Raw genomic sequence first — 15,859 nt, 5'->3', positions numbered from 1 at the left:
TTCTGGGGAAGACCTGGTCTGATCCGGAGAGACGGCATCCATCCCACTTGGGAAGGAGCAGCTCTCATTTCTAGAAATCTGGCCAAGTTTATTAGTAGACCAAATCCATGACAACCCAGAGTTGAGACCAGGAGGCAGAGTCGCAGTCTAATACACTTCTCTGCCCTTCTTTTTCAGCAGTTACCCACCCAAAACCCTACGCAGAGTCGCAGTCTAACACACTTCTCTGCTCCTCCATTTCAGGAGTTACTTAGTGAAAATCCTATAGTGACGGTGTCTGCCCCCGACCATCGAAATTATTTAAAAAGGTAAACAGAAGAGGAGCTGTGCATAAAAACCTCATAAAAATTAAAACCACAAGAGCAATAGTGCAAACGAATAGGAGAGTTAAATGTGGACTCTTAAACATCAGATCTCTCTCTTCTAAAGGTGTACTAGTAAATGAACTAATATCAGATTATGATATTGATTTATTTGGTCTTACTGAAACCTGGCTGGGTGATGGAGAATATGTTAGCCTAAATGAATCCACACCTCCCAGTCATATTAATACTCACATTCCTCGAGGCACAGGCCGAGGAGGTGGAGTTGCAGCTATCTTCGACTCTAGCCTACTAATCAGCTCTAAACCTAAACCAAACTATAACTCATTTGAAAGCCTTGTTCTTAGTCTTTCGCACCCAAGTTGGAAATCACTGCAACCAATTCTCTTCGTTATAGTGTACCGAGCACCTGGCCCGTATTCTGAATTCTTATCTGAATTTGCAGAGTTTTTGTCAACTTTAGTCCTTAAAACGGACAAAGTTATTATTGTAGGGGATTTTAATATTCATGTGGATGTTGAGAATGACAGCTTCAGTACTGCGTTTATCTCTCTGTTAGATTCCATCGGCTTCTCTCAGAGTGTTCATGAACCGACTCACTGTTTTAACCACACCCTCGACCTTGTTTTGGTGTATGGTATTGAAATTGAACATTTAGTGGTGTTCCCACAGAATCCCTCTTTGTCCGACCACTGTTTGATAACTTTTGAGTTTGTATTGTTGAACTACACGCCATTGGGCAAAAATTTCTACACAAGATGTCTGTCTGATAGTGCTGTAGCTAAATTTAAGGATGTGATTCCATCAGCTCTAAATACATTATCTAGTCACAAAGTAACGGAGGACTCCTATGCTAATTTCAGTCCCTCCCAAATCGATCATCTTGTTGATAGTGCTGCAGGCTCGCTGCGAATGACACTGGACTCTGTAGCCCCTCTAAAAAAGAAAATACTAAAACAAAGACGGTTAGCTCCATGGTATAATACTGAAACTCACAAATTCAAGCAAATATCGCAGAAACTTGAGAGGAATTGGCGTTCCACCAAACTGGAAAATTCTCGTTTAATTTGGCAAGATAGTCTTAAAACTTATAGGAAGGCCCTCCGTAATGCCAGAGCAGCGTACTACTCGTCATTAATAGAGGAAAATAGGAACAACCCCAGGTTTCTTTTCAGCACTGTAGCCAGGCTGACAGAGAGTCACAGCTCTATTGAGCCAAGTATTCCCATAGCTCTCAGTAGTTACGACTTCATGAGCTTCTTTAATGATAAAATTCTAGCTATTAGAACAAAATTCACCAAGACCTGCCCTCAACTGGCACCGACTTATCTCTTAACTCAGGAACCTTAGAAACAGCTGTAGAACCAGATACATGTTTAGACTGTTTTGCTTCCCTCAATCTTTACCAACTAACTTCAATAATTTCTTCATCTAAACCATCAACCTGCCTCTTAGACCCATCCCGACTAGGCTGCTTAAAGATGTTTTACCCTTAGTCAGCACCTCTATACTAGATATGATCAATCTATCTTTATCAACAGGCTATGTACCACAGTACTTTAAAGTAGCTGTAATTAAACCTCTTCTGAAAAAGCCCAAACTTGAGCCAACTATAGACCTATATCTAACCTTCCATTTCTCTCTAAGGTTCTGGAGAAAGCAGTTGCTAAACAGCTGTGTGACTTTCTACAGAGCAATAGTTTATTTGAGGATTTTCAGTCAGGATTTAGAGCTCATCATAGCACAGAGACAGCACTGGTGAAAATTACTAATGACCTCCTTATTGCATCAGACAAAGGACTTGTCTCTGTACTGGTTTTATTAGATCTTAGTGCTGCATTTGATACCATTGACCATCAGATCCTATTGCAGAGACTGGAATATTTCATTGGCATTAAAGGAACGCTCTAAGCTGGTTTAAGTCCTATTTATCAGATCGATTTCAGTTTGTACATGTTAACGATGAGTCCTCCATGCACGCCAAAGTTACTCATGGGTTCCTCAAGGATTTGTCCTTGGACCAATCCTCTTCACTTTATATATGCTTCCTTTAGGCAATATTATCAGGAAACATTCCATAAGCTTTCATTGTTATGCAGATGATACTCAGTTATATCTGTCGATCAAGCCAGATGAAACTCATCAGTTAGCTAAACTTCAAATGTGCCTTCAGGATGTTAAAACCTGGATGACCTGTAATTTTCTAATGTTAAACTCAGATAAAACTGAAGTTATTGTTCTGGGGCCCAAGCACCTCCGTGACGCATTATCTAAAATATAGTTTCCCTTGATGGCATCGACCTGGCCTCCAGCACCACTGTGAGGAATCTTGGAGTTATCTTTGATCAGGACATGTCGTTTAAGTCTCACATTAAGCAAATTTCAAGGACCGCCTTTTTTCACCTACGTAATATTGCGAAAATCAGGAACATCCTGTCTAAAAATGATGCAGAAAAACTAGTCCATGCATTTGTTACTTCTAGGCTGGATTACTGCAATTCCTTATTATCAGGCTGCTCGAAAAAGTCCATTAAGACTCTTCAGCTGATCCAGAATGCTGCAGCACGTGTTCTGACAGGAACCAGGAAAAGAGATCACATTTCTCCTGTTTTAGCTTCTTTGCATTGGCTTCCAGTAAAATCCAGAATAGAATTTAAAATCATTCTTCTTACCTACAAAGCTCTTAATGGTCAGGCACCATCTTATCTTAAAGAGCTCATAGTACCTTACTACCCCACCAGAGCACTGCGCCCCAGAATGCAGGGTTACTTGTGGTTCCTAGAGTCTCCAAAAGTAGACTAGGAGCCAGAGCGTTCAGCTATCAAGCTCCTCTCCTGTGGAACCAGGTTCCAGTTTGGGTTCAGGAGGCAGACACCATCTCCACATTTAAGAGTAGGCTTAAGACTTTCCTCTTTGATAAAGCTTATAGTTAGGGCTGGCTCAGGTGAGTCCTGAACCATCCCTTAGTTATGCTGCTATAGGCCTAGACTGCCGGGGGATTTCCCATGATGCACTGAGCTCCTCTCTCCTCTACTTTCTCTCCCTCTGTATGCAACCTCATCCCATTATTGCATGTTACTAACACAACTTCTCCCCTTTCTGGTAGTCTTGTGCTTTCTCGTCTCTCCTCTCTCCTCCTATCACTTCCTGCAGGTTTTCTGGCTCTGGAGCTGTGGAGTCTGGATCTGTGGTTGCGGGTCACCTGCTGCCCCCGTGTTCCTGCTCGACACCCTCTGCTGCAACGACTACTGTTGCTAGTCTTATTGTTATTATTGTTATTATAATCATTAACATTATGATTGTTATCATTAACACTACTATAAATATCTGTACCATTTTTCATTTAGTCTATAGCAACATTACCTTTACTGTCTGTACCTCTGTGTGGATATTGTGTAGGCTGCCTCCCTCCCCTCTCTCTCTCCTTACACCCCTCTCTTTTTCTCTCTCTCTCTCTCTCTCTCTCTCCTTACATCTCTCTCTCTCTCTCCTTACATCTCTCTCTCTCTCTCTCTCTCTCTCACCCCAACCGGTCGAGGCAGATGGCCGCCCACCCTGAGCCATGGTTCTGCTCGAGGTTTCTGCCTCTTAAAGGAAGTTTTTCCTTGCCTCTGTCTCCTAGTGCTGCTCTTGGTGGGAACTGTTGGGCTTCTGTAAATAACATCACAGAGTACGGTCTAGACCTGCTCTTTTATGAAAAGCGCTGTGAGATAACTGTTGTTTGTGAATTGAATTGAATTATCTGTGTCTTTTGCATGTTTTGTTTCTGTCACGAACTACACATCAGTAATAAAAAACCCAGCATGCATCACGTGCAGTCCGTGCTGCGCAGCTCCGCGTCAAACGACAAAGATGTGACTGGCGAATGAGGAACAGCGGTCATGTGAACCTGAGAGGTGCTGACGAGCTGTCCAGGACCAAAAGATCATTTTCCACCTTTTATTCGCTGAAACAGAGAAATGTCAGTAAAGCCACATCACCAGTAGAAAACTGCTTGAAATGGTTTAATTCAGCTTCCTGTATCACGTCTTTACTTCCTGGTTCTTTTATTACTTAAGTTCCAAGAAACTTTTACAACACTTTAAGAATTGTGAAGTACAGGGGGTCTGGCAGCAGAGCAGGAGAGCTGGGTTTAGAACTCAAAGTGTCTGTAGATAAAAGCACAAGAGGAACAGCGGAGGGCAGCACCGCGCCAGTCTGCCGCTACAAGGAGGAGAAGAAGAACACGGAGGAGGAGGAGGAGGAGGAGGAGGAGGAGACGGGCTGTTTGAACGGTCCTGCTGCGCGCAGAGGCTTTACTGGTCTCTGCTGGTCTCTGCTGCTCTCTGGACTGGCTCCGAATCAGATGCCTGGACTTGAGGTCGGAGGTTCGGAGGTGAGTTCATGTTTGTGTCTTTATTTCCTGTTTTCAGCGACTTCAGCTCAAACACCGGTGTTGTGACAGATCAGGTGTCCCTGCTACATCAGGTCTCAGGTCAGTCTGACCCGCATCACGGGGACTCCAAACGGAACCTGTTTCACAAGAAGACTTTTCAGCTTCCGTTTCATTTCACATTATTCCTCGTGTCTTCTCACGTCTGGTAGCCTGCATGCTAACCAGCTAGCATCACCGCGACAGCTGCTTTACGGCAAACAGCTGATCCGCGTAAAAGCGGAAGCGGAAGAGCTCGAGAACAAAGTGCGCACCAGAGAAGCAGAGCGGCGCCGAGTGATCGATATCGATCAGTGACACCGATCAGAAACCCGTCTGATCAGAGAGAGCGAAGATGAACCGCGCAGGCGCAGAATTGAGGATTATCTTCAGCCCGGGCCGCGTGCAGCTGGTTCAGGTAAACACTCACCTGTAAACTGCTAACCGTGCTAACGGCTAGCAGAGGGCGGCGCACCCGGAGCAGCAGGCAGGTCCCGGTGCAGACAGGTCCCGGTGCAGGCAGGTCCCGGTGCAGGCAGGTCCCGGTGCAGGCAGGTCTCGGTGCAGGCAGGTCCCGGTGCAGACAGGTCTCGGTGCAGGATTTAATTCCAGTCTTAAATTTCTTTCCCACCATGAAAATGTGTAAACAGAACACTAGTTTTCATTTATACTCCGAATATTAAGAAAGTTTCATCACACAAGAATAAATATTTATTCAGCCCAGAGTGTTTATTTACTACTACGATTTCTTTACCGACCCATTTACTAGCTGCAGAAACTTAAATTTACACCTTATACTTACAAAGTCAGTTGCATGAACATTGGGTAATATTAAAACCAGAGAATAAAGTAGATTAAATCCTCCAGCCAAGTTTGGGAAGCGATAAATTCTAACAAGTATGGTTGGTTGCAGGCCTCCAAGTTTCAAAGTAAGGAGATGACAAGTTCTTCCTGTGCACACTCACTAGGCCACCACCATGACTACTGACCCTGGGTCTGCTGGATCAATCATACTGAGGAGGACACAGTTCAGCCAGCTGGCTCATTAGTTTGGAACCAGGATTCAGTTAAAAACATTAAAGCTGCAAGCAGCGTTGGGCGGGCCCTCGCACTTGTAGCGCGTCCGCGCGTGAGACGGCCACGTTGCATATTCTGGAGCTCTGCCGGTGCGGCTGTGAATTTGCTACGCGCTTCGAGACGCTGAATGAAGGTGTTATACGTCACTTCTTGTGTCCCCTTTGTGGCGCTACATAGCACTTGGCGCTGTGAATATAAATGAATATTGGCTTGTAGATGTGTTCGGGGTGTGAGAGTTATCAAGCACGTACATTTTTGTGCAGATGTGAGCATGTACACTGAAGTTACAACAACTTCCTGTGTCATGGCGAAGAGTTGATCTTTGACGCCACGCCACGGACACGCCCATTGACGAAAACTCACAGATAGCACAACTTTTCATCTTCAGTGCCTTTAGAAGGCACAGCAGAAATTTGAGGTCGGTTGGACTAAATCCCTAGGAGGAGTTGGTTAAAGTATGAAGTGTGTAAATCATCCAAAATTTGACGTAAAATTCAAAATGGCCGACTTCCTGTTGACTTTAGGCTATGGGTTCTTGAGGCTTTTTTGTGCGTCTTGATATGATACATGTCCCCAGAAAATATCGTGCATGTAGGTTGAACGTGAACGAGGGGCTAATTTTTTCCAATTTTCAAGGTGGCGCTAGCGAGTCATTTTGCCACGCCCATGCGCGAAACCGATAAAATACGAAATTTTTCACCGGTTCTGACATGTTTGCAAATTTTGGTGAGTTTTCGATGTATGTTTAGGCCATGTCAGTTGAGCCTACTTTGCAAAAAAAAAAAAAAAAAAAAAAATCCGAGCAAATTCAATAGGGACCTCGCACGGTCGTGCTCGGGCCCTAATAATCTGAGCAAATTCAATAGGGACCTCGCACGGTCGTGCTCGGGCCCTAATAATCTGAGCAAATTCAATAGGGACCTCGCACGGTCGTGCTCGGGCCCTAATAATCTGAGCAAATTCAATAGGGACCTCGCACGGTCGTGCTCGGGCCCTAATAATCTGAGCAAATTCAACTATCAGTTTTCTCCCAATAAGTTAATATACAGCCTACTGCAGTATACATTTCAACGTTTAATGCTGTAAATAAAAATGTAAAAAGGAAAAAAAATGTTCAATACATGTTTTTAAAGTGCGTGAATAAATCCAGAATTGTAACCCTAACACTGGGTCGTCATGTCATGTGTGGGCGTAGCGTGTGAGTGTGTAGTGGCAGGAGAGACGGAGCTCCGGCTTCACCGGTGTTGTGCCGAGTTGTCCGCACCTCGTGGGACTTTTGGATAATTTATCAACGTTGATGGGCCACACAAATAATATTTAATTGAAATGGCCGACTACTTGAAATAGACGTGCGAGGAACCGTGATGTGCATGCAGCTGGGGGGAGAGAGGGGGAGAGAGAGAGAGAGAGAGAGACTTAAGCGACTTAAGCTTAAGTGCAGTTTATACTTCAGCGTCAAGGCGTAGCCTCTGTATAGCCCCCTAGCCTACGCCGTCACCTACACCGTCGCCTGACGTGCTCCTCCTCAGAAATGTAACAACACGTCGAGTCGACGCGGACCGTAAGCGCTGCGATTGGTAGCCTCGCAATACCCCGCGCTTTGAAGTAACATTTACTAGGGGGCAAAACGGCGGCTGTAACACAGTGAATCAATATATTTGACCGTCGCAACCCAAGCGAAATGACTCGTTTCGCTATCAGAATGTGATCCATTCGGTCAATAACATTGGAAAACGATACACTAGCCGCACGTATACAATTTTACCCCCATTTACGTTAGCGGAGGGCTAAACCGGAAGTTAGCATGCTCGGCCGGCAAAGGTCGACACAGTGGACGCTGTAGCGCTACTGCTAATTGCAGAATGACGGACACACCTACGCACAATTATAAATGCATGGCTACGTGCGTAGCGTACGGCCTAGGTACGCACGTAGACCCTACGCAGGAGTATAAATAGGCCATTAGGCTCGCACAAAAACACACATGAATCGACTATTGGTCGACTATAGGCAAGACTAGACGATTGTGATTCGATTATGTAAATCCTAAGTCGGGAACAGCCCTAATATTTGAGCTGCAGAACCGTCGCTGTTCATTACTGTGTCTACCACAGTATTATTGTTTATTCTACATTATTTTACGTCTTGTATTCTGTTGTACTTGCATGATTGATACTGTGTTATTTGAGCTGGAGAGTTTTAAGAACTTGTTCTTTTAGTCTGAACTGCCTTTACAGTTTAAATTACAGTTTAAAGAACCAAGGACACTCACAGAAACTAAATGTAGTAGTAATTGTAGTACTACTTTGCAGTACTTATGTAGTGTGGATTCCAGGAGGAGGCTGTGGTCCTGGTCCTGATGTGTTAAGGGTTGTTAGCCCTCATTATAGTACTGATGCAGTGTTGTTTACTCCAGGAGGAGGCTGTGGTCCCGGCTCCTACAGTCCTAGTTACCGGGGCAACTGGTCTTCTGGGTCGAGCTGTCTGCAGTGAGTTTCAGAGCAGCGGCTGGTTGGTTATCGGGACTGGATACAGAAGAGCCAGACCCCGCCTCCTCCGCTGTGACCTCACAGATGAGGACGCTGTCAGAGGACTACTGCAAGAGTACAAGGTACTGCACACTGTATACGACACTGTACTGCACACTGTATACGACACTGTACTGCACACTGTATACGACACTGTACTGCACACTGTACTGCGCACTGTATACGACACTGTACTGCGCACTGTATACGACACTGTACTGCGCACTGTATACGACACTGTATATGACACTGTACCGGGCACTGTACTGGACACTGTACCGGGCACTGTACTGGACACTGTACCGCGCACTGTACTGCGCACTGTATAGTGCACTGTACTGCGCACTGTATACGACACCGTACTGCGCACTGTATACGACACCGTACTGCGCACTGTATACGACACTGTACTGCGCACTGTATACGACACTGTACTGCGCACTGTATACGACACTGTACTGCGCACTGTACTGGACACTGTACTGCGCACTGTACTGCGCACTGTACTGCGCACTGTACTGCGCACTGTACTGCGCACTGTATACACCACTGTACTGGACCCTGTATACGACACTGTATACGACACTGTACTGGACACTGTACTGCGCACTGTACTGCACACTGTACTGCGCACTGTATACGACACTGTATACGACACTGTACTGGACACTGTACTGCGCACTGTATACAACACTGTACTGCACACTGTACTGCGCACTGTATACGACACTGTACTGCGCACTGTACTGGACACTGTACTGCGCACTGTATAGCGCACTGTACTGCGCACTGTATAGCGCACTGTACTGCGCACTGTATAGCGCACTGTACTGGACACTGTATAGCGCACTGTACTGGACACTGTATACGACACTGTACTGCGCACTGTATACGACACTGTACTGGACACTGTACTGCGCACTGTATAGCGCACTGTACTGGACCCTGTATACGACACTGTACTGCGCACTGTATAGCGCACTGTACTGGACCCTGTATACGACACTGTACTGCGCACTGTATAGCGCACTGTACTGGACCCTGTATACGACACTGTACTGCGCACTGTATACGACACTGTACTGCGCACTGTATAGCGCACTGTACTGGACACTGTACTGCGCACTGTATAGCGCACTGTACTGGACACTGTATACGACACTGTACTGCGCACTGTATACGACACTGTACTGGACACTGTACTGCGCACTGTATAGCGCACTGTACTGGACACTGTATACGACACTGTACTGCGCACTGTACTGGACACTGTACTGCACACTGTACTGCGCACTGTATAGCGCACTGTACTGGACACTGTACTGGACACTGTACTGCGCACTGTATAGCGCACTGTACTGGACAATGTATACGACACTGTACTGCGCACTGTATAGCGCACTGTACTGGACACTGTACTGCACACTGTATAGCACACTGTATAGCGCACTGTACTGGACACTGTATACGACACTGTACTGCGCACTGTATAGCGCACTGTACTGGACACTGTACTGCGCACTGTATAGCGCACTGTACTGGACACTGTATACGACACTGTACTGCGCACTGTATACGACACTGTACTGGACACTGTATACGGCACTGTACTATATTCTTGTTTTTAAAGAAACGTGGCTGTGATAAACATTTAATGTTCTGAATATCTCTTTCAGCCTGATGTGATTGTCCACTGTGCAGCCGAGAGACGTCCAGATGTTGTGGAGAGACACACTGAAGCTGCTGTAAATCTCAATGTGCATGCCACGAGCACGCTCGCGAAGGAGGCAGGTGTGTGATCAGGAATGGTTTAATAATAAAATGTGTTCACACAGTGAAAGTTTTTCCTTGCCTCTGTCGCCTAGTGCTGCTCTTGGTGGGAATTCTTGGGCTTCTGTAAATAACATTGCTGCGATTTGTCGCTATATAAATAAAATTGAAATTGAAATTGAATTGAAATTGAAATCAGATCCAGCTGTGCTCTGCTCTCTGTCCATCACAATCCATCTGAAGGTTTTACATGTTAGTTAACAGGAGACCGTGTGTGTGACTGTGATCAGGTGTCAGCAGCGATCAGGAAGACATAAAGCTGATTATTATTATTATTATTGATCCCTCTGGGTTTGTTTTGTGGATAATATGTGGCAGCTGTCTGCTTCTTCCTCTTCGTCGGTACAGGCCACATGTTTCAAACAGAGTTGAGTAGTGACATTTATTTAATTTATTACTTTTTCTACTGTTGTCATGTATATTTGTTGGAAAGCACTTTGGTCAATTCAATTGAATTTTATTTATATAGCACCAAATCACAACAACAGTTATCTCACAGCGCTTTTCATAAAGAGCAGGTCTAGACCGTACTCTGTGATGCTATTTACAGAAGCCCAACAGTTCCCACCAAGAGCAGCACTAGGAGACAGAGGCAAGGAAAAACTTCCTTTAAGAGGCAGAAACCTCGAGCAGAACCATGACTCAGGGTGGGCGGCCACTACACAATATACACACAGAGGTACACACAGTGAAGGTGATGTTGCTATAGACTATAGTCAACTAGTGTTGTTTTTAAATGTGTTATCTAAATAAACTTGAACTTATCTTTTTTCTGCTTTTCTTTCACGATTTATGTGTTGTGTCTTTGGTGATGATGATGACGTGTGCAGCTGTCTGCGGAGCGTTCTTCCTCTACATCAGCACCGACTATGTGTTCGATGGCAGGAATCCTCCGTACGGAGAAGACGACAGTCCCAATCCTCTGAACGTTTATGGACGCAGCAAACTGGAGGGAGAGAGAGAGACACTGAGACACTGTCCAGGTACCTGTCTCTGACTCTCACCTGTCTGTGTCCCTCACCTGTCTCTGACTCTCACCTGTCTGTGTTCTCATTTCCTGTCTCTGTCTCAGGTGCAGTGGTGCTGCGGGTGCCGGTTCTGTTCGGGGAGGTGGAGTCGGTGTCAGAGAGCGCCGTGACATCGCTGTGGCTGAAAGTCCAGGAGGCGTCAGAGAGCTGCACCCTGGATCACTGCCAGCAGAGGTTCCCCACCGACACCCGGGACGTCGCTGCTGTCTGCAGGAAGCTGTCCGAGAGAAGGAGACAGGTGGGCAGCTGTCTGTCTGTCTCTCTACCTGTCTGTCTCTCTTCCCGCCTGCCTGTCTCTCTGCCTGTCTCTCTGCCTGCCTGTCTCACTCACTGCCCGCCTGTCTCTCTTCCAGGACCCGTCTATCAGAGGAATCTTTCATTTCTCAGGTAAAGAGCAGATGACTAAATATGAGATGGCCGTCGCGATCGCTCAGGCCTTCAACCTGCCGTCCAGCCACCTCATCCCTGTAAATATCCACTGATCTGATTAATCACTGTTTACTAATGTACCTGTAATATATTTCTCAGTATTTATTCGCAGTACTGTAACTAGAACAAATACCAGTATAACTATAAATACTCTCATGTGACGTGTAGTATTTGTTTTAATATAGTATGAGGTATTTGTAGTATTGACACAGCTGTCTGTGAACCTACAGCTGACGGAGCAGCCAGCGGCGTCGACTCTTCGTCCGATCAACAGCCAGTTAAACTGTTCCCGCCTGGAGCTGCTGAACCTGAGCGTGGAGCCGCGACCTTTCACCTCCGCCATCATCGACTGTCTGTGGCCGTTCACACCGGACAAACGCTGGAGACAGACAGTCTTCCACTGACAGACGGGTGGAGGGAGACAGACTGACGAGTGGAGGGAGACGGGTGGAGACAGACAGACTGATGAGTGGAGGGAGACAGACAGACAGAAAAACAGACGGGTGGAGACAGACAGAGGGGTGGAGACAGGTGGTGACAGACAAACGGATGAAGACAGACAGACAGACAGGTGGAGACAGACAGACAGGTGGAGACAGGTGGAGACAGACACAGACAAATAGGTGGAGACAGACAAACGGATGAAGACACACAGACAGACAGGTGGAGACAGACAGACAGGTGGAGACAGGTGGAGACAGACAGACAGGTGGAGACAGACAGACAGACAGGTGGAGACAGGTGGAGACAGACACAGACAAATAGGTGGAGACAGACAAACGGATGAAGACAGACAGACAGGTGGAGACAGACACAGACAAATAGGTGGAGACAGACAAACGGATGAAGACACACAGACAGACAGGTGGAGACATATACAGACAAATAGGTGGAGACAGACAAACGGATGAAGACAGACAGACAGACAGACAGGTGGAGACAGACACAGACAAATAGGTGGAGACAGACAGACAGATGAGAAAACATCTACCCATCTTTGGCTGTCACATTTCAGGCTCCTCCCCCTACAGTCTGATGACATCATAAGTAGGCGTGAACCAATCCAGATGCTGCGCTGATAAACGAGTCTTTACCTGAAGACACACCCGTCAGGTGTTGGGTGATGCGTTCAGGTGCACTCACTGATGTCAGCAGGTGTCTCCTGAAGTGGACCAATGATTGACAGATGTGTTAGGCCACGTCCAACTGTGTGGGTGGAGCCTGAGGTGAGACATGTCACGTGACAGAGAGAGAGAGAGAGAGACAGGTACTACTGAGACAGACAGGTGACGAACGCTGATATGTTTCCAATATATTTCCAATATGTGTTGTGTTGTAAGCCCTCAGTTCTGCCTGCAGGTTCAAGTTAGCACCAGATCTGTGTTGGAAACCGGAGTGACTCCAGTTTGTAATGGTGTGAGACCAACTCCATATAAATGATGCTGTTTACACTGTGTCCTCCTGACGTCCAGGTAAACGGTTTCACGTGTTTTGTTTTACTTTAATATATTTTAGTTTAGTTTAAAATAAAACAGTTTATTTTTCAAAACAAAGTCCGTCATTAGAGTCCAAAGACTTTAAATGGACACTTTAAAAAAAGGGGTTCAGTGAAGAAAACACAAGAGTTGACAGGACTTGAGATCTATGTTGTCCTGCAGAGGACAAACTGCTGGTTTCAATGTAAAGTTTGGGTCCAGACGTGGTTCTGCGGTGTGCTGTTGTAAACGAGTCCTTCACATTAAACACTACTGAGATACTCGATCTGACTCTGTTCCTTTATTCAAACGTCTGTTTCAAGCTCTTATTGTGAAAAGCCAACTCTGTTTCATAAAGTTAAACAGGCCGAAGTGACTTTTGGGCCAGAAACTATTTCACTGAAGGTCCTGGAGACCTGAAACCGGTCCAAGGGGAAGGTTTTGGTGGGATCTGGATGGACTGGTGTCGGTCTCCGTCAGTGATGAGCAGAAGAACCAGAACTGTCCACGGACTCATTTTCAGAGTGAATGTCTGCGGCCCTTTGGTGTTTAGGGTCTCTGGGCTGACGACCCCCCCCCAGCTCTCAGGGTCTGTGTGGAAAGGTTTCTGTTATTGGATAAAAATGGATTACGATACCCTACCGGACTGGACTCGGGACCTTGGTAGTGTTTTTTTAAATACATACCTGGAACCTCCCAGACCGGTGTGCTCCAATCAGAACCGCTAGCTGCTCCACATCCCCGCCTGCCCTGAACTTCAGGGGGACTCTGAAATCCAGCTGCTGAACTTTAAGGTCCATCCAACAGGTGGAGCGTTGAGTAAGTCTCGAACACGGTGTCACCCGCATGCTGTTACACTCATCGTGTTAAATAGATGTTTAGCGCTGAAACGTCTCTTGGTTCAGGGTCTGAAAGCTGCAGTGATTCTGTTCCCATCTTCCTAATCACTGTGACCAGATGCACAGATGAGAGGAAGAAACCGAAGACACCAGCTGCGTTTAGTTTTCAATAAAAGAGCCAGAACGCCCCCTGGTGGTCAAAAGTGAAAACAGCACCTGAGCCATGTTTCCATTTCCATGGTTACTGGCAGCTGGATTTCCAAACAGTTTCATTGAACCGTGTTACAAATCAAACATCGGACTATTAATAAAGACAGTGAACATTGATGATCGTTCCCATGGCCGGTGAAGGACCTTATTCATGTAGGGTAATCGGATCAGGGTTAGATTATGGTTGCGTGGCGTCCTACAGATCAGGAGCATCTTCAGACAGGGAAGGAAGGAAGAGAACTCAGATCCATGATGGTAAAACAAACATCAGTCAGATCATTCCAGCGCTCCGAATGACACGACCTCACTTTGGTTTAACGGTTACTCTGCGAAAGAACGCGAATATTTCAGAAAAACTAATATGATGAAGAAGATTTAAACGAGTCATTCTGATCCACACTCACTTCACACCAGCTGCTGGCAGGAATGCTTCAAGTCATTGTTTGCCAACAAGAAGAAGAAGAAAGCAGGACAGTCTTAAAGATGGCGGCGCATCCAAGGGGGTATGCCAGAGATCGAACAGTGAAGCCGACCAAAGCCTGCATGGACCCAGAAATGAGGTCCAAACCCTGAGACATGAGGGATGTAACCATGCTGCTCAGATTAGAAACTCTCAGCGAATCAGAAACGATTGGTCCATCAGTGACGCTGCGTTGGTGTTTGGCTGATTAATCAGAGACGATCCGACTCAAACTCTCTGAGACTTCATGTTGGAGCAGCTACCAGGACTACGCTGTTTCTGCCGCCGCTCTACGTCGTTACACCGCGGTTGTGCTGCGCGATCATGCGCAGAAGACGCTGCTGCCGACAGGAAGTAGCCCTGTAGTAGTATTTTATTGGTCCAAAACTGGCTTCACTGCTCTCCATTCAAACCAGCGGGGGGGCTTCGTCCGGTAAGACACCGTCTGTGGGCGCATCGGTTCACTTCTTACCGGGGTAGATCGCCATGGTAACTGATGCTGAACGGCTGATCCAGATTAGAGATCAACTCTGTGAAAACGCCGCCTACTGACCAATCAGCTCTCTTGGAAAATGATGTCACCATCTGTAGGAGGTCCCACAGACTGTTTATAGGCTGCTTCATGATGCAGCCGTGAGACGGAAACTCTACAGCGACATCATCAGGTCACTGTAGACCTGCAGGTTTTTACTGTAAACCTTCTAACGGCTTTGAAATGAGTTTAACATTTTTGATTTGCTCCCAGTCGTCTCACACAGCCTAAATACGTCTGTCTAAAATAAATAAACGGGTTTCATTTTTCTTGTGTGAGGCAGAATAATATGAGCGGTTTGGCAGGGATACTGAAATACTCCATTTGAATACAAGCGTAGGCTGTTTGTTTTAGGTTAGAAAGTCTATCACAGAGACGGGTCACGTTTCCAGCAGCCTGAATGTTCAGATTCAGTCTTCCAGCGATCTGAGCTCATTTTATGGCATGAAGGAGATTTTGTTTCATTGCTTTCTGAAGTTAATTTAGAACAATGATTGGATTGAGTGTGTTGAATAAATTAATCTCATTTTTGAAGTGAGGTGGAACGACCCGAGTTTTAAATGTGGAAACGCCGACACAGCCGAGCTGAAAGAACAAGGCTGAGATTTTCCTGCAGCTCATCAGAACACAGATCAACGCTTTACTACTGTTCATTTAGGCGTTCACCACGTCTCCTGCATGAGTCAGCTGCAGCCGTGATGCTGTCGTATTTCTGCA

General features: G+C 46.1%; 1 protein-coding gene across 3 annotated transcripts; it reads left to right on the top strand.

Annotated features, from left to right (window-relative positions):
* The first annotated feature begins 4,439 nt into the window (after positions 1–4,439).
* mat2b (methionine adenosyltransferase II, beta) lies at positions 4,440–13,385 on the top strand. 3 transcript variants are annotated; one of them, XR_005443089.1, is made up of 8 exons: positions 4,964–5,152; positions 8,228–8,422; positions 10,016–10,130; positions 11,000–11,152; positions 11,242–11,435; positions 11,551–11,664; positions 11,857–12,157; positions 12,428–13,385. XR_005443089.1 is itself a non-coding variant. In XM_038708824.1 (7 exons), exons 1-7 carry the CDS (start codon positions 4,669–4,671, stop codon positions 12,028–12,030), a joined length of 975 nt encoding a protein of 324 aa, XP_038564752.1. In that variant the 5' UTR covers positions 4,440–4,668; the 3' UTR covers positions 12,031–12,202. The 3 variants fall into 3 exon arrangements, 2 of the variants coding, with proteins under 2 accessions (XP_038564752.1, XP_038564751.1); XM_038708824.1 differs by lacking the exons at positions 4,964–5,152; positions 12,428–13,385 and adding an exon at positions 4,440–4,698 and having other exon boundaries at positions 11,857–12,202; XM_038708823.1 differs by lacking the exon at positions 12,428–13,385 and having other exon boundaries at positions 11,857–12,202.
* Positions 13,386–15,859: the final 2,474 nt, after the last annotated feature.

The sequence above is a fragment of the Micropterus salmoides genome, unplaced genomic scaffold (genome assembly GCF_014851395.1).
Source record: "Micropterus salmoides isolate LMB-PRFRI ecotype aquatic unplaced genomic scaffold, ASM1485139v1 Ms_hic_scaffold_9, whole genome shotgun sequence".
In the NCBI taxonomy this organism is placed as follows: Eukaryota; Metazoa; Chordata; class Actinopteri; order Centrarchiformes; family Centrarchidae; genus Micropterus; species Micropterus salmoides.
This window is presented reverse-complemented; position numbering and strand designations above follow the sequence as displayed.